Source organism: Pseudorasbora parva, chromosome 10 (genome assembly GCF_024679245.1).
Source record: "Pseudorasbora parva isolate DD20220531a chromosome 10, ASM2467924v1, whole genome shotgun sequence".
Taxonomy (NCBI): domain Eukaryota; kingdom Metazoa; phylum Chordata; class Actinopteri; order Cypriniformes; family Gobionidae; genus Pseudorasbora; species Pseudorasbora parva.
The window spans coordinates 37,885,955-37,911,349 of NC_090181.1; the positions used below are offsets into that span (position 1 = coordinate 37,885,955).

At 36.9% G+C, this 25,395-nt stretch overlaps 1 protein-coding gene across 1 annotated transcript in view; it reads left to right on the forward strand.

The window, feature by feature from the left end:
• The window catches only part of LOC137091524 (kelch-like protein 29), a 269,564-nt gene that overhangs the window by 189,453 nt on the left and 54,716 nt on the right, over positions 1 to 25,395 (forward strand). Inside the window, exons 10-11 of the mRNA XM_067456031.1 lie at positions 8,577 to 8,759; positions 15,259 to 15,439. Of these exons, the coding sequence (XP_067312132.1) occupies positions 8,577 to 8,759; positions 15,259 to 15,439 (364 nt within the window). The remainder of the gene's footprint in view (positions 1 to 8,576; positions 8,760 to 15,258; positions 15,440 to 25,395) is intronic.

Below are 25,395 nucleotides of genomic sequence, written 5' to 3' on the forward strand. Positions count from 1 at the left end.
CACTTTGAGCATATTTCAGATATGTCATGCCCCTTTAGCCTGACAAGCCAGACCCACATCAAGATGTTTGGTCTGGAAACTCACCATTGACGGCTGAATCCGAGGGGCGGGATAAACGGTTGTCTTTCAAACTCCCTCTGCATGGCGTGCACGCAATTGGATAGCGCTACAACCAACCAGAGCAACAAAGGTGAAGTAGAGGTAGTTGACAGATTAAACTTTCGCTGTATCCGGTTGGCAAAACTCAGAACGCATCTTTCCTTTTTAAGAATGACTTCAGTGCCGTTCTGTGTTCTTTTCAAAGAGAAAAGCTTAACTCCAAGTCTTCCAGAGTCACGGTCAAAGCTGATTCCAAAGACCGCCGTTCATCAGTTCCAGTGTTTACTAGTAGGCAACACGCAAGCACAACTCAGCCGTTATTATGTGAAGCCCCGCCCACTGACTCTATGCATGATGTAATTGGCCCGACCAGAGTTTGGCTTTTACAGCTCAGAAGTGTATTGAGACACTCGCAGCAGATTAGATTTTCTGCCGCTAGGGTGCGTCTAAATTTCTAGCCTAATGCCCCTTACTATGAACCACGAATTTAACACACTACCAACCAGGCCTCGCCTTTTTTGCATATGTTTATTGTAGCCGGTTTACTGATATAGAGAATAACTCCCTTTGGAGTGACATTGTGCTTTGAAACTTTGTCATGGTCAGACGGCAACATTACACACTAAAGAAAGTTGAAAATGTAAAAAAGCATAATATTATTTTAGCAAATGTAACTAGAAGAGCAAGTCCTGTCTTGTAAACTACACTTAGTAGTTTGTCTTTGTGTGCTCTCCTGTGATATACAGTACCTCCTGAGCTGTTTTGCATTTTATATAGTGAATTCTTAGCATTGGAACGGTTTTATAATAATGCAGTAATGCAGTGCACAGATATAGAAGCAGCATGCTGGATAGAAAGCCGTCCTGATGTTGTATGTCTGAGCCTCCACGCCAGCGCTGTTGAGCGGAGCGTCTGGAATAGAGCCACAGCGCTGTCACAGAGCTGCCAAAGCAAGCATCAACAGCGGCCGTCAGCGCACCTGCGCCTCTTATTACGGAGCTTTAAGCCAGTGGGTAAATTTCACCTGTGTGTACTTTAAAAAAGCTGTGCTGAGATTATCACACCGAACGATCCATGCAGTTCATCACAGACTGTGGGGCTTTAAAATTCTCTTCATTTATTATACTCAGTCAGTAACGGAAATCTGTTTTGATCCGTCTTTTGTTGTTGCGTTTCAATAGGACTGTTCTTTTTGAAAGGGGTACAGTGTTTCCACCTTTCGGTCTTATTTATTTTGTAAGAGTCTTAGTCTTTTTTTTTCTTTTCTTTTCTTTTTTGGATTACTGTGGCCTATGCATGTAGCCTGTTTGGACTTTTTAAGGTGCAGATTTTTTTATCATAAAAATAAAAAATAAAATACATGACTTCAACTTTAATTTTCTCTTAGTGGAAAGAGTTTTTACATGCAATCAGCACTTTACAGGTAGTTACATCGCAAGCCCCTTCATTTTGTCTTCATTTCATTGTAAAATATTAGAGATGGTAGTTTTTGTTGCATTTAAATGCTCTTTCATATTTTGGATAGTTGCATTTTTAAACCCTTATTCACAGCACTGACACTTTACACTAATAATGCATGTACTGTAAACACTCTTTTGAAAGTTGCATTGTTTTATGTGGTAATTAGCATACAATATTTTACTTTAATGTCAACTTGAAAACATTCACAGCCCATTTTTCTCACACAATATAACATACATTACTGGACAAAAATCTGGAATCATGGATATTTTTGAAAAGTCTCTTACTCTGCTAACTGAATTTATATGATAAAAATCTAGTTAAACAGTAAAATTGTGAAATATGAAAACTATGTTGTTTTAAGTAATTTGTTTCAGTAATTTATTCCTGTGATGACAGCTGCATTTTCAGCATCGTAACTCTTCAATGTCACTCACATTTTTATTGTAACACACTGTAATGACTTTTCACAATACTATTTTTTTACTGTATGTTTGATCAATTAAATGCAGGTGAAAATCTTATTTTTTCATGTAATGTTTTGGAGTATAACAAGATTTAACTCCTCTTTAAACAAGATTGATTTTATCTATTTGTAATTGATTGGATAATGCAAATTCTGTGATGAAAACTAAATGAAATCGTTTTGAAAACAAAAGTTGTTTCGGTGGTGGAAAAAAAAATGCATTTGTATACAAGAGTTCACAGTAAGACAACGCAGAGCAGCCTCTAATCTAAGGTGTGTTTTCACTTAGAAAATCTTCTGCTCTTTTGTTTTTTGCACCCAAACCTGATCTTAGAGGGATTTTGGGGGAAATCTAAATCTAGAAATCTCCTTGAATTATTTTCATGTCATAATCCATTGCTCTGATCTGGGAAGGAACAGAGGTGGGGCAGCAGTGCTAGACCTCCTGCTGCTTGAACCTCTAATGCCACAGTCAGCAGGAAGGAGCCGGGCACAGCAGGGTCCCTCGCTCTGCAGAAGGGCACGGACCCCAGGCCTGATCCCTGCCATGCTGCATTGACACATGCATGCAGGGCGAGATGAGAGAGCTGCTCTCCTATAAGGGGAAGTGTTGCTGTAGATATCTGCTGGAGGATGCTGATAGTGGAAAATGAGCAGGACTGTCATGTGGTGTTTGATTGATGCTTCTGCTGTAATGTAGTAGCATGCAGTGAGGCTTTGTGGTAAAAGGGGGTTTGTTTGCAGGAAAAAAGGGGATGAAACGTGTTTCCTGTACTGGTGTGAAGTAAAAACACAACCTGTGGTCATGCAATTGAAAGAGCTGCCACAGGAGCAGATGTTCATGCCAGTCAAAAGCAGCTTTTTTTTTAGTTCTCAGGAAATGTCTGTGAACCCGAGCTTGAGCAGGTATAGCGCACCGCTGGTTGCGTCACCTTGGCATGTGTTGTTTAAGTAAACATGCATCTTATTTACATGCATTCACTGCAGCACAATATGTGCCAGGTAAAGTCCTGCATCATGAATATTTAAATTGTTACTGTCATTATTTTTAGCAGAAATTGCTCTCATTTTTATGCAAATAAGACTTGTTATAGGTTTTGCCTTATTCAAAACAGTCCGTGCCTGGTGCTTTTACAGCCTTCATGAAGCTATTAACTCTTTCCCCGCTACTGACGGAATTGTTTCATCCTTTATTACACAAAGCTTCCCTGCTATTTTTGAAATTTTCCATGAATCCATGTTTTCACTGTAAGGTAATGGGCGCTATTACACATCTTCTGAAAAAGTACAGTATCTCTGTATCAAAACACAGGGGAATAAGTAGAAACAAGTGAAATACAGTAAACATTGCTTATGCACATGTAAAATAATGCATCAAGGATAATAAAGTGGGTTGAATTCAAGGAACTTTTTTTAGAATCATTATCTGAAGCTGATGGCAGCATCCTCAACTGAAGGCTCGCTGCCCGCTTTCCTGATTCGATAGCTCTGTGGCTGTAGACCAATTTAGTAACATACATAATATATTTCGTTTACAACTGTAATATATATATATATATATATATATATATATATATATATATATATATATATATATATATATATATATATATATATATACAGTCTTGTTCAAAATAATAGCAGTACAATGTGACTAACCAGAATAATCAAGGTTTTTCGTATATTTTAATATTGCTACGTGGCAAACAAGTTACCAGTAGGTTCAGTAGATTCTCAGAAAACAAACGAGACCCAGCATTCATGATATACACGCTCTTAAGGCTGTGCAATTGGTCAATTAGTTGAATTAGTTGAAAGGGGTGTGTTCAAAAAAATAGCAGTGTGGCATTCAATCACTGAGGTCATCAATTTTGTGAAGAAACAGGTGTGAATCAGGTGGCCCCTATTTAAGGATGAAGCCAACACTTGTTGAACATGCATTTGAAAGCTGAGGAAAATGGGTCGTTCAAGACATTGTTCAGAAGAACAGCGTACTTTGATTAAAAAGTTGATTAGAGGGGAAAACCTATAAAGAGGTGCAAAAAAATGATAGGCTGTTCAGCTAAAATGATCTCCAATGCCTTAAAATGGAGAGCAAAACCAGAGAGACGTGGAAGAAAATGGAAGACAACCATCAAAATGGATAGAAGAATAACCAGAATGGCAAAGGCTCAGCCAATGATCACCTCCAGGATGATCAAAGACAGTCTGGAGTTACCTGTAAGTACTGTGACAGTTAGAAGACGTCTGTGTGAAGCTAATCTATTTACAAGAATCCCCCGCAAAGTCCCTCTTTTAAAAAAAAGACATTTGCAGAAGAGGTTACAATTTGCCAAAGAACACATCAACTGGCCTAAAGAGAAATGGAGGAACATTTTGTGGACTGATGAGAGTAAAATTGTTCTTTTTGGGTCCAAGGGCCACAGGCAGTTTGTGAGACGACCCCCAAACTCTGAATTCAAGCCACAGTACACAGTGAAGACAGTGAAGCATGGAGGTGCAAGCATCATGATATGGGCATGTTTCTCCTACTATGGTGTTGGGCCTATTTATCGCATACCAGGGATCATGGATCAGTTTGCATATGTTAAAATACTTGAAGAGGTCATGTTGCCCTATGCTGAAGAGGACATGCCCTTGAAACGGTTGTTTCAACGAGACAATGACCCAAAACACACTAGTAAACGGGCAAAGTCTTGGTTCCAAACCAACAAAATTAATGTTATGGAGTGGCCAGCCCAATCTCCAGACCTTAATCCAATTGAGAACTTGTGGGGTGATATCAAAAATGCTGTTTCTGAAGCAAAACCAAGAAATGTGAATGAATTGTGGAATGTTGTTAAAGATTTATGGAGTGGAATAACAGCTGAGAGGTGCCACAAGTTGGTTGACTCCATGCCACACAGATGTCAAGCAGTTTTAAAAAACTGTTGTCATACAACTAAATATTAGTTTAGTGATTCACAGGATTGCTAAATCCCAGAAGAAAAAAAAATTTGTTTGTACAAAATAGTTTTGAGTTTGTACAGTCAAAGGTAGACACTGCTATTTTTTTGAACACACCCCTTTCAACTAATTGCCCAATTGCACAGCCTTAAAAGCGTGCATATCATGAATGCTGGGTCTTGTTTGTTTTCTGACAATCTACTGAACCTACTGGTAACTTGTTTGCCACGTAGCAATAAAAAATATACTAAAAACCTTGATTATTCTGGTTAGTCACATTGTACTGCTATTATTTTGAACAAGACTGTGTATATATATATATATATATATATATATATATATACTACTGTTATTGTGTCACAAAATGTAGTTTTAATAGTTTTCAGGCGAGAATGTAGTTGTTTAAAGCTCAAATATGTGATTTATTTATTAAGATAGCTCCTATTTGAAAATTTGATCTGGTGTTTTTTTGGAGGTGTGAGACCCAGGCAATCACCGGAGCTCAGCTCTCATCAACCCCGGTGAGAGCAGCCTTAACTCGGCTAGTCCTTCTGCTGACTGCCTGGCAGAACCCCCCCCCCCCCCCCCCCCCCCCCCCATGATGCAAATTTGCATCTGTTGTTAACGCAGCATAACAAAGTGGAGGAAATTGGGAACAATAGCAACTCTGGAAGCCAGAAAGTGGTAGGCCACGTAAAATCACAGAGTGGGGTCAGAGAATGCTGAGGCGCACAGTGCACAGTAATCTCCAACCTTCTGCAGAGTCAATAACTTTGTATTAAATCAAGTCACCTTCATTTATACGGCACTTTTTACAATGCAGATTGCTTCAAAGCAGCTTTACATTGATATTATAGAGCTTTTCCTGTTGGTTTTAGAGAGCTTCATGGATGCAGTGGTATAAAGCACGCTGCCACTGGACTCTAGAGCAGTGGAGACGTGTTCTCTGGAGTGACGAATCAGACTTCTCTGTCTGGCAATCTGATGGACAAGTCTGGGTTTGGCGATTGCCAGGAGAACGGTACTTGCCTGACTGCAATGTGCCAAGTTTAAAGTCTGGTGGAGGGGGGATTGTGGTGCAGGATTGTTTTTTGGGGGTTGGCCATGGCTCCTTAGTTCCATTTAAATTAACTCTTAATGCTTCAGCATACCAAGACATTTTGGACAATATTTCATTTTTCGTTTCAGTATACATTTTTTTTTATGCTCCCAACTTTATGGGAACAGTTTGGGGATGGCCCCTTCCTGTCCCAACATGACTGCACACCAGTGCACAAAGCAAGGTCCATAAAGACATAGATGACCGAGTTTGGTGTGGAGGAAAGTTAAAAGCCCAGAAGAGTTGAAGCTGTTATATCTGCAAAGGGTGTCTAACTCCATATTAAACCTAGTATTAAGAATGAGGTATCATTAAAATCCATGTGCATGTAAATGCAGGTGTCCCAAAACTTTTGCCAATATAGTGTATATAGTATATTATTATTATTATTATTATTATTATTATTATTATTATTATTATTATTATTATTATTATTATTGTTATTATTATTATTATTATTATTATTATTATTATTATTATTATTATTATTATTATTATTATTATTATTATTATTATTATTTAATTATATAAATATTATATAATTTATTTGTTGTGAATTAAGTTCATGCAGTCAGTATAGGGGATTTTTATTCTTTCTTTTTCTTTTTTGTTTTGCATTCTTATGTGCAGAATTCCTTTAGGGAATTCAATACAAAATCAAGACAGACATCTCATTGAAACACATTGTTAGTGAATCCCCCCAGAGAGATGTGCTATGAGTCTTTGTTCATTTCATTGAAAAGAATTACACAGAGACAATAAATGTCCCTGGACATAATTAATTTATGTATTTTCAGGAGACCTTGAAATCACAGGCAAGAGTATTTCTTCTTTTCTAAAAAAATAAATAAATAAATAAATAAAGAGGCATACAATGACATTTAATTTTCTGCTGCTACAGAGGCCTGACCCTTTCTGCCCCAATCCACTGTTTCTTTTATTTATTTATTTTTTCAAGATGAAGTATGTCATGAATTTTAATTTGGATGATAAGATCATGTTGGGTACTTTCAGCTCACACAAAATATCGGAGCCTGAAGCCCTTTTTAATACCAGCGAATTTGTACTTTTCCTTAAATACACTTTAGATATTTTTGTAAAGCCAAACTTTGCTGATAACACTGCAGAACTTTCTTGGCACTCTGTGTTGAGTTATGTCTCATTTTTAGCAGGGAATGTTTGTTATTTTTTAACTCGTATGCTCAATGTTTTTTTGTCTCTTTTTCGTATTAAGTGTTTTCTCTCTACCTCATTATAATGATTCTATCTCCATTTTCTTTTGTCTTTTTTGAGTTTCTGTTTCAGAATAAAACATTACTGTATGAAAAAGGCCCGTGATGTGGCATAATCAGTCAGCGTGGGGACTTCATGTGAGAAAAACGCATTCATAATTAATCATAAAACAGCTCTGTTTGTAAATAATTTCTCTCTGAACAAAAACTGCTTTACTAAATGTATTGTTTTGCTGTTAAACTTGTTAAAAAAGTTAAAAATACACAGTTCACCACTGCCTCCTTTGTATGTACAGCATTAAGCTCCAGTTATTTATCACATGCACTTGTAAACCCTTGCACATCATGCTGGTTTTGGCTGGTCTCCCATCAGGGTTTAAGAATCTCTTCTTAAAAGGTACATAGCATCTGTGTTTCCTAAATACTGGGTTATATGGGAAGCTAAACAAGGTTATCTTTCCCTCACAATCAAAACACTTTAGTGATATTGTTGATTTTGTGGTCTAAAAAAATAAAAGTGCTGCCGATGGCTTCCGTAACCTGAATGAAACTTGTTGATTAGCAGTGCATGCTCCTGCTCTTGGTCTTGCTCTCGCTCTGTTTGATGTGTTTATCTGGGAGAAGTGAACATAGAAGGATTTCCGCCCTTTATGACTTCATAAAGGGTCATACTCAAAAAATACAAAACAATTTCAGAAACGTATGTGAATCCCGAAGTCCTATATATATATATATATATATATATATATATATATATATATATATATATATATATATATATATATATATATATATATATATATATATATATATATATATATATATATATAATATGAATGTAGTTGTTTAAAGCTCAAATATGTGATTTATTTATTACTCCTATTTTAAAATTTGATCTGGTGTTTTCGGAGGTGTGAGACCCAGGCAATCACCAGAGCTCAGCTCTCATCAACCCCGGTGAGAGCAGCCTTAACTCGGCTATTTTTTTTAATTATTTTTTTTTATTCATTAGTTTGGCCATGTTTAAAATGAGAATCCAAGTTTTTAACAGTGTAAAGAAACTTTTGTCCACAATGAAGAATCTTTTGTGCAGTGGAATTGTTCCATGTATGTTAAAGGTTCATGGTCAAGGTTATCATTCCCAATAAAGAACCAGCACTTCTGATCTAAACTCATCTTGAAATGTGATCTGGCCCAAACAGGTCGGAGCATTAGCTTCAGCAGGTTATTTTAGTGAATGTCAAGGTGTTTGTTTCTCTGTCCATCCCTGCAGGTGTCGCTGAGGTGATTGTGCTGGTGGGTGGGCGACAGGTCATCGGTATGAACCAGCGATCGCTGACAGCCGTCACTTGCTTCAACCCTCAGAACAACAAGTGGTACCCCCTGGCCAGCTTGCCTTTCTACAACCGCGAGTTCTTCTCCGTCATATCGGCGGGGGATAATATCTACCTGTCAGGTAATCAAACCGACAGTGTGTCACTTTCAGTTTGGTGGCCTCCTGCAGGTGTCTGCTTTTATATTTAGCCCCGCATGCTTTGAGGGATGATGTGAAAGCAGATGGCTGTTCCTCGTCTCTGTCTTTACGATTGGTTGCGTGTCAAATTATGATGTTAAATATCCCACAAATCAAGCAAGATAAAATTAATAGTGCAGGAAAGACGGTGCTTTTAAAGATGTAACAGCAATTTGTTAGTGAAAACTGCTTATGAGTAGAACATGTCCATTGACATCAAGCTTTTTAGATTTATTTTTATATAATGGTAAAGTAAAATGATACTGCCATGCACACAAAAGCATGACATGGTTGTCAAGCCTGTATTTGAGGGATAGTTCACCCAGAAATGACATTGTCATTAATTACTCTAATTTCATTCCAAACATGTGTTCATCTTTGGAACACAAATGAAGATATTTGTTTATTGAAGAAATCTGAGAGCTTTCTGACCAACAACAAAAATAATGCCTTTATTCATCCCTTTGTCTAATACACAGTTGGTCAGCTCCTGTGTCAGCATCACACACGTGTTGTGGTGCTCACGTATACAGCATCGGCCAATGATAACCCAGCATTCTAGCGTAGCTCTGATGTCACTCGGAAGTGCTGGACTCTGTTACTACATCAACAGCCAGACTGACACAGACATGGAGAAATTGTTGAATAAAGTCATTATTTTTGTTTGTTTTTTGCGCACAAAAAGTATTGTTAACACTTCATAAAATTAAGGTCAAACCACTGGAATCACACAGACTATTTTAACCCTTGTGTGGTGTTCATATTTTTGTTACTCAGCCAGTGTTCGTGGGTCTGGTGGACCCGCTGCATTTTTGGGTTTTTAATTAAAAAAAATCAAAAATGTTATATTAAAATACTCAACAGATGTTTACTTCATCCTAATTACAAGCAATATAAATAGCATATATGGTTAATATTTTCTCTTTACCTTTGTTAGATCCCATTTAAGAATTGCAACCTCGTGTGGGAACGGCAGGGATAGAAGCAAAACTCACTCTTGTAGCTACTCTCTCACACTTACACACAATCTCTCTCACACGCACGCACGCACACATACACACACACACGCACGCAACAACCCCCCCCCCCACACACACACACACACAAACACACACTTGGATATGTGGTATATGGTTACTTTCCATAGGCATACTGGTTTTTCTAATGTACAAACTGTATAATATATCCCCCTACACTAACCCTACCCATAAACCTACCCATCATAGAAAACTTTTGGCATTTTTTGAATTTCAAAAACACCATTTAGTATATTTTAGTGTGAGGACACAGATATCGTCATAAACCATGTTTACGTTGTAATATCCATGTCATTATACACATTTGTGTCCTCATAAACCATATACATGAACACACACACACACTAACAGCAGGCCCTGACAGGAGGAGGACAGAGTAAAGGTACACAGGACCTGCAATTCCCACACTTTTATTAGACCCGGGTCCAGTGGACCCGAACATCCTGTGTGTAATATAAATGTGTAGGGGGGGTGTACAGTGTGTGGTCATTGAAAATGTGTTCTGATATATATTCCTCACAGAAAATGAGCCAAGGCCAATGAGTCTCAGTTTGAAAAAATAATCAATCATATCATTTTTCTTTCGATTAAAAAGGAAAACGGGTCCAACAGACCCGAACACCATACAAGGGTTAATGATGTTTTACTACCTTTCTGGGCCTTGAAAGTGTTAATTAAATTGCTGTCTATGGAGGGGTCAGAGAGCTCTCCAATTTCATCAAAAATATCTATATTTGTGTTCCGAAGATGAACAAAGGTCTTATGGGTTTGGAACAACATAAGGGTGAGTCCTTAATGACAGAATTTTAATTTGTGTGGGTGAACTAACCCTTTAATATGTAACAACTGTGAGCTGTGTGTCATCTGAAGATTTTAGATCCAGTCACTGTTCTCCATGGGGGCTGTTCCCATCAGTTCTGCATTCTACGTGCGACTCAAATGCTCCGCTCTCTGCCCAGATATAAAAGCTGCTGTCGGTTAATTAAGATTTGAATGAGGGTCTCGAAGCTTGTTTGGCGCTTGTTGTTTCAAAAATTATACGACTTTTCAGTTTTATGGACGTTGACATCTTTTATTTTACTTTGGTCACTGTTGCTATGGTAACTGATAAAAGAATATGGGCTTGACTCCCATTGCATGTTCATACAGACAGTAGGGTCTTTAAGCAACAGCTGCTAATGGAACGCAATGGCATTCTTGGGTTCTGTTGCACATGTGCAACTATTTCATGACATTCTACTGTAACCGTACAGTAGACATGTGCCGATTTTCGATAATGCGATTTATCACGATAATGAATATGCACGATATTGTTATCGTGGGCACTTTAAAATATCGTAAATAATAATTTATTAACAATTTATATTTTTTTTATAATGCACTCAAGAATACTTTGCCCATCAACCTTATAAATGCTCAACACCGCTGTATTCTGCGTCAAAGGGACACGCGCTCAGATATAAACAAGCCCACATGACTTTGCACATGACTGAACCGGTGAAGGAGACGCGCTGCTGAAGTGCCGCTCAGTGACAGCAGAGGGCGCTGATAAACTGCAGAATGCGGCTGTAACCCTGGAAACCAGCAAACAAAAAAACGCGTGTAGTTTTTAAAACAGCCGTTTTTGTAATCTCAATGTTGTTCATCACAGCACCAAATACTTAATACTTAAAGACTTTATAGGCTATTTATTTTCAAATTTAAACATTTTTATGTTTTAATCTGGACTACAACATACCCTAATAATTAGAACTGTTCTAATTATTTGTTATTGTTCAGTATAACTTTGAGATATGACTTCATTAGTTAACATGTTAATTCATTATTACCAAACTAACAATGAAACATACTTATAAAGAATTAATCATTCTATGTTAATATCTTAGTTACTTTTTAATAACATTAAAATAAATAATCAAAATAACTTTTTTAATGGACCTAAGATAAAACTAACAATGATCAGTATTTCTTAACTAACATTAACAAAAACATTATACTTTCTGTACCAAATGTAGCTATTGCTCAATCTTAGTTAATGCATAAACTAATGAGACCTTATTGTAATTTGTAAGCCTACCTGTTGTTCTTTATAGCCTAATTCTTTTGCACTTTAATCTGTTTGAAAATTGTACTTTTACAGCTCTGAAAAAAAATCAAGAGACCACATAATCTCTTCATTTTTTTTCCAGAGCTGTATATATTTTTGGTGCATTATTGTATTTAAATATTCAGTTATTTTTGTTCTTAAAAAAATAGTTCTTAAAGCTGTTATGCTATGGCAACACTTTTTTTGCAATTTATTTCAATATCGTGATAATATCGTATATCGTGATAAAACTTCATCAATTAATCGCAACATGAAAAATTGATATCGGCACATGCCTACCGTACAGTATACTATGGGAGAATAGCTGATTTGCCATAGTTGTTCTTATGTGACAGATTAGCCAAGTAAATGTCTTTTTTATTGTTAAGTGTCATTTTAATCTGTATATCATTTAATGCAAAATCAACCCTTCTCTTGAATTTCACCTAAATTTCAACTATATTACCGGTCTGCCCACATTAGCACTGTATAATAATTGAAATTGGCAGGATGACATCACCGTGTTCACCAGAGTGGCTTTACAGCCGAATCAAATTCTTTTACATTATCTTCCTGATAACATTATGAAGTTGCTTTGAAACAATTGGACTTGTAAAAAGCGCTATATAAATAAAGATCTCACTCTCTTGCTTGCTTTTTTTAAAATGGCATTCTTTAGTATTTTGTCAAATAATTATAATGATCCATTATGCCTTCCTCAGACCCACTTTATATTAGGTGGCCTTAACTACTATGTACTAACATTTTTATTAATAATTTCATACAATGCACTTATTGTGTACATACATGTTTTTACATTTTACTTACATTTTAAAAATACCAGCATGTAATTACGTCTGTAATTAATTTCTGTTGTTAAATTTATTAATACACAGTTGGCACTTCCCTTACACCTAATCCTACCCTTAAACTTACCCATCCCACTACACCTGTCCCTAATTCTAACCTTATCCCCCCTCAATAACAGCAAAAGTGCTTTGCTATACAATTTGAACACAGTAAGTACATTGTACTTATTTTTTGATGCAAGTACATAATACTTAAAGCCACCTAATATAAAGTGGGGCCCCTTACTCTTTATTGTTGATTAGTGATTTTGGCCCTACTTTATATTAGGAGGCCTTAACTACAATGTAATTACTGTTCATATTATATTGTAAAACACTTTCTCTGATATTGAGGTGGAAATCTAGATGCACCCTAGCAGCAGCAAATCTAATCTGCCACGAGTGTCGTCTAGCAACTCTCAATACACTTCTGAGCTGTAAAAGCCATACACTGGTCGGACCAATCACATCGTGTATAGAGTCAGTGGGCGGGGCTTAACAGAATGATGAGTTGCGCTTGCGTGCTACTAGTAAACACAGAAACTGCCGAATGGCGGTCTTTTGAATCAGCTCTGGCCGTGACTCTGGAAGACTTGGAGTTTCTCTCTGAGAAAAGAACAAAGAACGCCACTGAAGTCATTTTTAAGAAGGGAAGATGTGTTCTGAGTTTTGCTGACTGGATACGGCGAAAGTTTAATCTGTCAAGTAGCTCTGCTTCACAGTTGTTCTGGTTGGTTGTAGTGCTATCCAATTGCGTGCACGCCATGCAGAGGGAGTTTGAAAGACAACCGTTTATCCCGCCCCTCGCATTGAGCCCTGTCAATGGTGAGTTTCCAGACCAAACATCTTGATGTGGGTCTGGCTTGTCAGGCTAGGTAAGGTTAGGGACAGGTCTGGTGGAAAGGGTAGTTTAAGGTGTCATGAACTGGCTTTTTAATTTTTTTATACTGTTGTCTGAGGTCAACAATGATGTTTGTGTGGTTTTTACATTCAATAACATCATAACTAATAAGTAATAGGCTATTTTCTACACTGGTTTTGAGGCTCTCTTCTGAACGCTATGTTTTGATGGAGACCTGGAAGTAAACGCCCACAACAAGGATTGGATAAGATTTGCCTATTTAATGAGCTTCAGCTCTAGCCTGACAAGCCAGACCCACATCAAGATGTTTGGTCTGGAAACTAACCATTGACAGGGCTTAATCCGAGGGGCGGGATAAACGGTTGTCTTTCAGACTCCCTCTGCACGCGATAGGATAGAGCTACAACCAACCAGAGCAACGAAGGTGAAACGGAGCTCGTTGATAGATTAAACATTCGTCGTATCCGGTCGGCAAAATTCTGAACACATCTTCCCTTTTTAAGAATGACTTCAGTGCCGTTCTTTGTTCTTTTCTCAAAGAAAAGCATAACTTCAAGTCTTCCAGATTCGTGGTCAAAGCTGATTCAAAAGACCGCTGTTCGCCAGTTTCTGTGTTTACCAGAAGCACGCAAACGCAACTCGGCCATCGTCATTATGGCCCCGCCCACCGAATTTATACACAATGTGATTGGCCCGACAAGAGTTTGGCGTTTATAGCTCAGAGGGGTATTGCGAGTTGCTAGATGATACTTGCGGCAGATTAGATTTACTGCCGCTAGGGTGCGTCTAGATTTCTAGGCTACTTCAGCTCCCCTTCTATATTCAGTTCACGAGGGAGGGATTGTTTTGAAAGTGGTAACCAGGATGATTCTCTCACATGGCCCATAAACATCTTTATCTAACAAATACAATTAATTATTTCTCATCCAACTGCGATTGATTGGAGTATTGCGCGCGCACGATTAGTGGATATAAGCGCAAACACACACAGACACACGTGTGCACACGCCCAGATCAAGAAAGGAATATTATTTCACTCTAGCCCGTAATATAACACATAGCTCCGGGACTACTATTACATATAAAAAAGACGTTTTACTCTAAATGTATAAGTATAATATATATTATAATATAAGTATAATATATTATCTAATCTATTATTAATTATATAAAGAAATGCATTTTATACAATAAAAGAAATTCTAAAAAATGTCCACCTACTTTCCTAATTAACATTAACTTGTGTTTAGTTGTTGATGTTTTTTTTTGTTTTTTATTTATTTATTTTTTTTAGTAAATTTTGAAGTATAATCAAATTGTCTAAAATCAAAAAATATTTTCAACTATTCATTTTTCTTCAAATCTTTTCTAGTTGAATCTCATTTAACTCCTAAAATCAAGTTGAAATTGGTAAATTTATTTTGTTAAAGTATTGGAAAAGCCATCTTGTCTCAATTTAAACAGTTTTTTTCTGGAACCAGCTAAATTAGAATCGCTGAGAGAGAAAGGGAGGTGTGAGTGTTGAGTGTTTTTTATGCATCTTTTCTTCAGATCTGTATTAATGTAGGTGACTTCAGCACTCATTTGTTTGGGCTTGTACCCTCTTTAGGTGGCATTGAGTCGGGAGTCACGCTGGCAGACGTGTGGTGCTACATGTCCCTGCTGGATAATTGGAATCTTGTGTCTCGGATGACAGTCCCGCGGTGCCGGCACAACAGTGTGGTGTATGATGGCAAGCTTTACGCCATCGGAGGACTCGGAGTGGCCGGAAACCTGGATAATGTGGAAAGGTAACTAGTGTTTGAATTAAACATTTCATTGGAAGCCATTAGGTGTTTCAAATAAATATTTGGTCAGCTCTTTCTATGCTGGGAGCCAATCTGATAATTGGATCTCTGCTGAAGTATGGAGGGAGTGTTTTGCTGGCAGGTGACTGTGACACAGATGCATTGAGTAGATTGGATCAGGTTTCGCTGCCGTGGACTGTAGCTATAATCGACCGTTACACAGAGGTCATGACACAGTCAGTCACTTTAAAAGGAACAGAATGCAAAAGCGACTAGGGACGTTGATGCAAACACAAATCAGTTTGATATTTAAAGACCGTTTTGCATTTGGTCATATTGAAATAAACCCATTTTCTCATGCAGTATCACTCTTATGACACGAAGAATCAATTTGAATTCGTTCTCCTGGCACTAACATCCAATTTCCATCTCACTGCCTCTCTCTGCTCATTCTAGTCTCGTAGGCTCCTTATTCTAGTCTTGCATAGCCAGACTTTTTTGAGCTCCACATCTTAATCAGACCCAAAAATTAAACTATTTAATAAGTCAAGGTGTGTTTTTTTTTTTTGTCATTTTCTTTTTTTTCTTTTTTTTCAAATACCCACTTAAATAGGAAGAACTGTCTGTCTGACATTTAAAATTATTTTATTTTACAAAATCACTGTTGGGATTTAAATAGTAAAATGCTTATGTGTCAAGGATCAAATATTATTAATGAATCAATATTATTATGTTTTGCAACATGTTATATGTATGGCAACAGTTCTTCTAACCCTATTTTATGGAGTGTGTAGCTTTTAATTTTTTAAAGGTGCTCTAGAATGAGTTGAAGCAATAATTTAAATTGTTCTCTGTTATCTACATATAGGGTACATGACTTATTTAAGGGTTAAAATTGTCCAGATATTTTAAAATTGACCAGTTTTACAGGTCCATTTACAACCCCAGAAATTGTCCCTTGGATGCAATGGTCTGTTTTTGCCTTATTTGGAAGGGTCATTAATATTAATGTGGAGTTTGGTTCTGATTTCACTGCGTAGCTCATTTAATTGAAAGAAAGACATCTACCATATACTGTCAATCATGGAGAGATTATGCATCCAACCTTATGTTTGATCCTGTTTCTGACGAAGATAAAGATTTTGAGGAACAACCAATTGTTTTGAGATTGGAAATGGACACTTTTGAGTGGTAAGTTTAGTCTTTATTTTCAGTAAGACCTGCAAAACGTAATGTCAGTACTATAACTTCAGCCTACATGTGAACTAGCATATAACATTTACTTTACACGTTAACTCACATTGTCAGCAGTCACAACTTTGTTTTTAGCATTTTAAAAACATTTTAATCACTGTAATGCGTCACCGTTTGATTTTTTTTAATGATAGCTTCTTCACATTGAATCACAAACTCTAAACAGCAAACCGGGTAATGTTAGCACAAAAATATGTTGTTTGTAAAGTACAGTAGCCTACAGGTTGTTTTTTATTTTATTCTTTTAAGACAAATGAACAATGCCTTGTCAAATTACTACTTTTTCAACTTAAGTGGTTTGCTAGAAGGATCGAGTGAGCAACTAAAACATAGTTAGCTCCTGAGTTATGTGTTGTTGATGAAAATAGCCTATAGGCTAAATTATAATTCTATCCGACAAAAGGGATTGCCACATGTATCTACGGTTGTATTTTGTAGATTGTATGACAACACTGACAGGAAATTATATTAACTTTGACATTTGTCCTACTGATGTATACTATTTGGAGTTTCCTATTGTTACTGTACTAGCATCTTGTGTTGGATCTAGACAACACATGGGGCACTATTGTAAATGTTGTCTCACTAAGAAACTTTCAGTTTAATCAGAAATTGTTTAGACAGTCAATAAGTGAATAAAATCAGTACTTACTGCTCGCGGGGATATAGTTTGAATTGCCGCTTCTCCAGTATCAGACGCTGAGTGAAGCCTGCAATTGTCCAGGTTAGAAAAACTGTCTGTGGTGAAATGGTCCGAGCAAACAAACAACCTTCAATTAAATTATTGCGGTATCCGGTTATAGATAAACATGCCTGTTGACAGTTTTGTTCAGTGGGAAGGGTATGAAAAGTCCTCACATCCCCTGCACAGCCCGGAACATAACATCTATTTCCATGATCTGCCTTTTTCGCTATCCTCACATGCGCTGCCGAATACACATGTTGGGGGCCTACATATTAATGATCCCAGTGATTGCATCACAGTTGGTGTTATGTTAAGAATCGCCTGTGTTTCTGTGGTGTTTTTCACAAACAAGATTTGCATATGAAGGAGGAAATAATGTTGTTTGAGACTCACTGTGACATATGTGATGTCCATGTACTGAACTCTTGTTATTCAACTATGCCATGGTTAATTCAATTTTTTTCATTCTAGGGCACCTTTAATAAACCATGCAGGAAGACACATCATGGCTATATTCCATATTCAATCCTTGATTGAAATTGAAACATTAACATTTACAACATATTATAAATGTATACTGGCTGTGACATTACTACCCACAGGTTAAATTGTATTGTAGTCTTCTCAAAATGTATCTGCATCTGTTATCAAAGCTAAATACGTCTATTTGATGACCTGCTATGTTATGTACATTTCATGTATAAAGTGGTCATTTACATACAGGCAACAAATTTGGCAAAGAAATTTCCAACAACAAAATTTTGGCCAGTGAAAATGCTGAGTGGCAAGTAACTTTGGAAACCACAAGCCACAGTGGGCTGGCGAGCTAAAAAAAATGAGCTACTGGACACATCTTCAGTGATGTTCCTGGAATCAATTTGTTTTTCGGGTTTTTCAACATCATACACTCTCATCTAAGCGACCCAGCTGAGGCTGATCAGACCTTGAGTCCATTTGGTGATTCTAGCTGCTTTACCCCCTTGGCTATTCTCCCTTGAGCCATAGCCATCTTGAGGTTTTCTCTGCTGCTTTGGTGGTATTGTAAATGGCCCTTCTCCATGAGGGTTAGAAATTAATGATAGAATTTTCATTTTTGATTGAACTATTCCTTTAAAGTCCCAGTGAACCGGAAGTAGCGAGTGAGTTTTCTGCAGTGCTGTGATGTTTTTCCAAGTGAACCGGAATATTAAACAGAGGGCAGGATTTTACCTCAGCGCTCCTCCTCTCCATCTCTCGCTCATAGCAGACGAGCGGTAGAGGGGAGTGTTTACGCATTTTAAAAGTGCAAGCCGTCAAACTGCTAAGAAGAAACACCGTTTTCAGAGCGGAAGTAACTTTTCAGATTTTGATTAAAGATTACAACGGCAAACTAATTTTTCTGTGTATTAACTTGCACGGATTAATTGTTCACTCTAAGATCTGCAATATGTGCTAACCTAACAAAAATAAGATAGATTTTGATTTCATGAGGACTTTAAAACATTGTACATTGGACTTGTCTTACAGCCTTCCCAATATTTTAGATAGTTTCTAAATGATATATAATAATTCTAATAATTCTATATAATAATTATATTTATAAATTATATATTTAAAATATCCAAATAGATTAGGTCCAATATCCTTTGGTCACAGCTAAAACCATGCAAAGGCAAAACCATGAAAACAAGATCATGTCATCAGTATTTTTGATTGTTTTCTAGAAAAGGCCTGTAAAAAGTTAATTTGGAATTAAAGCTAGCCATTGGATTTGGAACTGGCCATTTCAGTAATCTTAACCATTGTTGTGTGCAATATGAGACATGAACAGTCCGCTGAGACTCGTCTGATTGACAGAACCATGGAGGTTTGTTAGAGAGAGACCGACCGACCGCCCACTCTACCCTGCTGACTCCTAATTTATATCCCACCATCCATCTTTCCTGCAGTTTCACGCTCATAAGCATGACATCTACTCCATTTACAATGATGTCTTCAGTCAGCCTGCTTCTCAAGGCTGCCATTGGGCCAATTGGGAGCAGCATCAAGGTGCTCTTGCTCTCTGTCTGATTCATTTTTATTTATTATAGATGCATTTTTGAAACTCAAAACTGTTTGCATAGGCATCAGCCTGGTCATGTCAGAACTGAAATGAACTTGAGATGACTTGAAATGATGATCAGTTTTTTTAGTAAGCACTCAGTTTGCTGAGATTAAAAGCTGCACATCCGTACCGGCAACCTTCATAACACCTGCACTGTGTACAGAGGGTTTATGACTAATGAGCCTAAAAAAAGGTGACTATAAATAATAGACAAACAACACCTAGTATTTGCAAACACTTTTTTTTACTGTATTATTGTAGTTGTTAAAATATTTTTTTCCTGTGTTGAATGAGGCTCTATTTATGATTAACATCTATCCTACTCGTCTAACATTGTTGATGTAATGAATTATGAGACTGTATTCTCCCCAGAGGATATTTCCTTTGATTTTGGCTGAATAGGCCATCGTAGAAGTCATCATAATGCTGCAGATAGTTTTTTGGAACATGTTGAGAGTGCGTTTTAAAAAGTTCCCTGTATGCTCCCTTATCTCTCTCTCTCTCTCTCTCTCTCTCTCTCTCTCTCTCTCTCTCTCTCTCTCTCTCTCTCTCTCTCTCTCTCTCTCTCTCTCTCTCTCTCTCTCTCTCTCTCTCTCTCTCTCTCATAATGTAATGATAAAAATTAAACTTAATTTTTAACTAAATTAAACGAGCTATTCACCTAATCATCTGAATCAACTAATTAACTCTAAACACCTGCAAACGATTCCTGAGGCTTTTAAAAACTCTCAGCCTGGTTCATTACTCAAAACCGCAATCATGGGTAAGACTGCCGACCTGACCCTGTCCAGAAGGCCATCATTGACACTCTCAAGCGAGAGGGTAAGACACAGAAAGAAATTTCTAAATGAATAGGCTGTTCCCAGAGTGCTGTATCAAGGCACCTCAGTGCGAAGTCTGTGGGAAGGAAAAATGTGGCAAAAAACGCTGCACAACGAGAAGAGGTGACCGGACCCTGAGGAAGATTGTGGAGAAGGACCGATTCCAGACCTTTGGGGACCTGCGGAAGCAGTGGACTGAGTCTGGAGTAGAAACAGCCACCTTGCACAGGCGTGTGGAGAAAAAGGGCTACAGGAGCCGCATTCCCCAGGTAAAGCCAATTTGGGCTACAGAGAAGCAGCACTGGACTATTGCTCACTCAAATTTTGCATGTCATTCGGAAATCAAGGGGCCAGAGTCTGGAGGAAGACTGTGCTCAATTGGCCTGCCAACTCTCCTGACCTGAACCCCATAGAGAATCTGTGGGATATTGTGAAGAGAAAGTTGAGAGACGCATGACCCAAAAAACTCTGGATGAGCTTAAGGCCGCTATCAAAGCATCCTGGGCCTCCATAACACCTCAGCAGTGCCACAGGTTGATTGCCTCCATGCCACGCCGCATTGAAGCAGTCATTTTTGCAAAAGGATTCCGGACAAATTATTGAGTGCATAACTGAACATAATTATTTGAAGGTTGATTTTTTTTTTTTTTGTATTAAAAACACTTTACTTTTATTGGTCAGATGAAATATGCTATTTTTTTTTTAGCTGTATGCCAAAATCATCAGTATTAAAACAATAAAAGACCTGAAATATTTCAGTTGGTGTGCAATGAATCTAAAATATATGAAAGTTTAATTTTTATTATTACATTATGGAAAATAATGAACTTTTATCACATATGCTATTTTTTTAGAAGGACCTGTGTGTGTGTGTATATATATAAGTTTTTCTGATTTTAGAAAGAGTATCTGATTTTAACAGTACTAAAGTATTTTACTAGTAAAGAATGTAGGATTAAAGATGCACTATTCCTCAACAGCTGAGATACATGCCAGTAAAAAACAAAATATTAAAACTTTTACTCAAGCCCTATTGGAATTGGTAACTTGTATCTTGTAATTTAGTATTTTTTGCAGTATGGTATCTGCACTAATGTTTGGTTTTACTATTTACACCTCTAAGAACAGTACTGAAGTATTGAGCAAGATCATTGTGTCTTTAATTTCTAAATTCAAGCTCCATGGCAGACTCATGTTGAGACAGCTGTATTTGGAAGGCGAAGGAATTCTCATTTTGACGGCATTATACACAAACACAGCTTGTGTATCTGCACCACGTTCACACTAGCTCATCAAATGTCATATTTGCAGTGTTGAATCCTGTTGTTCATCGTGGTGGCCGATGACATGCTCTCACTGGGCTCCTCCTAACCTTTCACGATCTGGAAATTCCACACCCCTCGAGTCCAGCCCTCTGATGGCAGTGCGAGGACAGTGATTATTCTGACGATGTGCCCCGTTCAAGCCCAGTCAGCAACACTTACTGTTTAATTGCTTTTTGATGATGAATTCTGGTCATAAATCCGCAGTCTCACACTTCAAGTTGCCATTCCATCTCTTTAGTTCTGAAATGACTGTAGGATAGGGAGTGAAAACAAGGAACTCAAAGACAGAAGCTGCTCAAGGCAGTTTATTTTCTGTGTCATGCAATCATGACTTCGGCACTTTCACAATGCTGCATGTCACTTGCTATAGTCAGATGAACAACTGCTCCAATTAATGCGCTAAGGGCCAGATTTACTAACAGCCTGCAACAGTGCAAACCCTCTTTTGGCTTTCAAAAACTACTGTCAGGATTTACTAAAGACATGCAGTGAAAAATTAGCACTGAGAAGGTGTGGACAAGGTTGTTGTTTTTGCGGCTGACCTTATTGTATATGCATTTGTTGAATTGGGAGGAGAGTATTTAAATGAATTACGTAATGTGATTTACCACAGTTTGTGCTTGTCAATTTGCCATTATTTACCATCCAAAAAGCATGTCTTAAACCAGAAGCTAATTTACGCTTCTCTCTGTAGATTGTGTTGGTCATTATGGAAAGATCTGGCTGCATCTGTGTTCTTTAATTTGCGTGTCAAGTCACCTTTATTTATATAGCACTTTTTTACAATGCCAAATTGCCAATTGTTTTAAAGTAGCTTCACGGTGTTAAGCAGGAAAATAATGCAACAGAATTTGATTCGGCTGTACAGCCGCTCTGGAGAAAAAAGTGATGTTATTCATTTCATTTCAATTATCATAATGACAATGCAGGCAGATTGCTATTTTAGTTGAATATTTAGTTTAAAATTTTGTCTTCCCAACTGAGCAAGCCAAGCCAAAGGCGACAGTGCCTAAAAACCAAAACTCCATCAGGTGGCATAATAGGGATAAAAAAAACCTTGGGATAAACCTGGCTCAGTCAGGGTGCCAGTTCTCCTCTTGCCATCACGCCGTGTCGGTGAGGCATTTATTAGATAGTAATATTCGAAAAGGTAGGAGTCATCACGCCAGGGATGGTTTATTGATGATGTTGTGATGATGAGGCAATTTCAAGGAGAGTCTAATTGACACGGTCTCTGCAGACACTTCAGGTCATGACCAGATGCAGGTCCGCCATTTGATATTAATAGGTTTATTTTTCTCCATCATGCCCTGATGGGAGTTTTGGTTCCTTGCCACTGTCACCTTTGGCTTGGCTTGCTCAGTTGGGCACACAATTTTTTCAACTAAATATCCAAATAAAATGAATTACTAAATTAACTACATCAACTATATCACCAATTTGCCCACATTGTCGCTATATGATAAATTGAAATGAGCTGATGATATCACCGTTTTCACTAGAGCGGTACAGCCGAATCAGATTTTGTTGCAATATTTTCCTGTTTAACACTGTGAAGCTGCTTTGAAACAATCATCTTGTAAAACTGCTAAACAAATAAAGTTGACTTGACGTAACCTTTCGTAAGGGTACACTACCATTCAAAATATTTTTTTAAAGAAATTTATATATATATATATATTTTATATATATATATATATATATATATATATATATATATATATATATATATATATATATATATATATATATATATATATATATATATATATATATATATATAAGACATTTATGTCACAAAGCATTTCTATTTCAAATAAATGTGTTCCTTTGAACTTTATATTCAAAGAATACAGAAAAAGAAGTGTCACCATTTCCACCAAAAATATTACAGTATTAATATTTACAGCATTAAATACATTTTACACAATTTACACAAAATATTACAGAACAGTTTTCGACAATAATAATAAATATTTATTAAGGATCAAGACTGGAGTAATGATACTGAAATTTCATCTTTAATCACATTAATAAAATGCATTTTAAAATATTATTTTAGTATAAAATAACTGGTTTCTATTCTAATATATTAAAAATATATATATTATTTTTTTGCATCGAATAAATGCAGTCTTGGTGACCAGAAGAGACTCTTTTCAAAAATATATCTTACTGACCCTGATTTTGAACAATAGTAACAAACATGGTATTGGGCATGTTTTTTCTTAAATTGCCTTTCCTAATACTTATCATTTGGATTTGTAATATCAATCAATCAATCAATCAACTTCATTTATATAGCGCTTTTACAATCACGATTGTGTCAAAGCAGCTTCACAGTGTCAAACAGGATAATATTGCGACAAAATTAGATTTGGCTGTACAGCCGTACTGGAGAAAACAGTGATGTTATCAGCTTATTTTAATTTATCATATAGCGACAATGTTGGCAGATCAGTATTATAGTTTATAGAATTAAATAAGACCTAATTCATATATTTTATTTGTATAATAAGTTGAATAACTTTAATCATATTTTTAGTGTCCCCACTATACACCATACTATGTAAACATCTATAAAATTCTTTGAATGGTTTCCCAGAAGACCAAACTAAAGAAGTAGTTTTTCTTGATTTTCTCTGTAAATGAATCGAGTGTGTCTCTCAGAGTTGGCGGCTCCTGTAGGCAGTCAAAGCGAGACCCATTGTTCCGTGCTGAGATAGAGTGTCCCACCGTGCAAACTCAACACACCATGGCATTAAAGAACTGATAACTCGCCGTCTGCCGCTGTGCCTTTATCTCCAGCATATTCCGCTGCTCCACTCCTGCAAAGTGGATTTTTAGACCCTGTTGATTGTCAAAGCGACAAGGACGGGCTCAAACGGGTTTTAATTGAAGCTCTCTTTGTCTCTTGCCACTTAATAGTCTTCCGTCTGCAATATCATCATGGCAGTATCTTTACTCTCTAAAGTCCATAGTCAAGTCAAGCCACCTTTATTTATATAGCAATTTCTCTAATAAAGATTGTTTTAAAGCAGCTTCACTGTAAAAAGAGAACCACAAAACAAGTATTGATCAATTATGCAAACTTCAAATCAAACATCAAAACAGAGACATTCAGATTCCTCTGTAAAGCAAATCTACAAAGACAATAGTAGCCTACCATTATTCTACTCAAGTAAGTTTAGTGATGATTCAGTTCAATGACTGTAAAGCTCATCAATTATGAAACGAGTTCAAATCAGCTATAAGCAGCTCTTCAGTAGACAATAGTGTCTTCAACAGTGTTGTTTAGTAAGGCCACAGCTGGCATTTAATGGCTGTCTCTTGATCCACGTGACGTTCATTTCCACTGCATCAATGAACCACTGTGGTTTGGCCAAACATGATAAAAACTGTCCTCTGCTGCTCAAGCACTATATTTATTTCCGGAAATTCTGCGTCTTTGATGCCTGACTGTTCCAGACTCTCTGCAGTGACCCCTGTAGGGTCTTTTTTTTCCCCATGAAGTCTCATTGAACGCCTAATCAAATGGACTCTTTTTTTCCTTTTTTGGATATTTGCCAAGTACATCCTGGATTAAGTCGATCATTGAGATTGGATTGAATATTATGTAACAAATTTAGTAGTGTATGGAGGTGATCAGGTTGAGATATTGAAATTATGTTATGATACAAACATAGACCATCTGTCTGTAGGTAACTTAATCAGATCTTATTAGAATAATATTTTAGAATTATTATAAAAGTTAATTAGGGACATTTGAAGTTGCTATAAAATTGGTTACT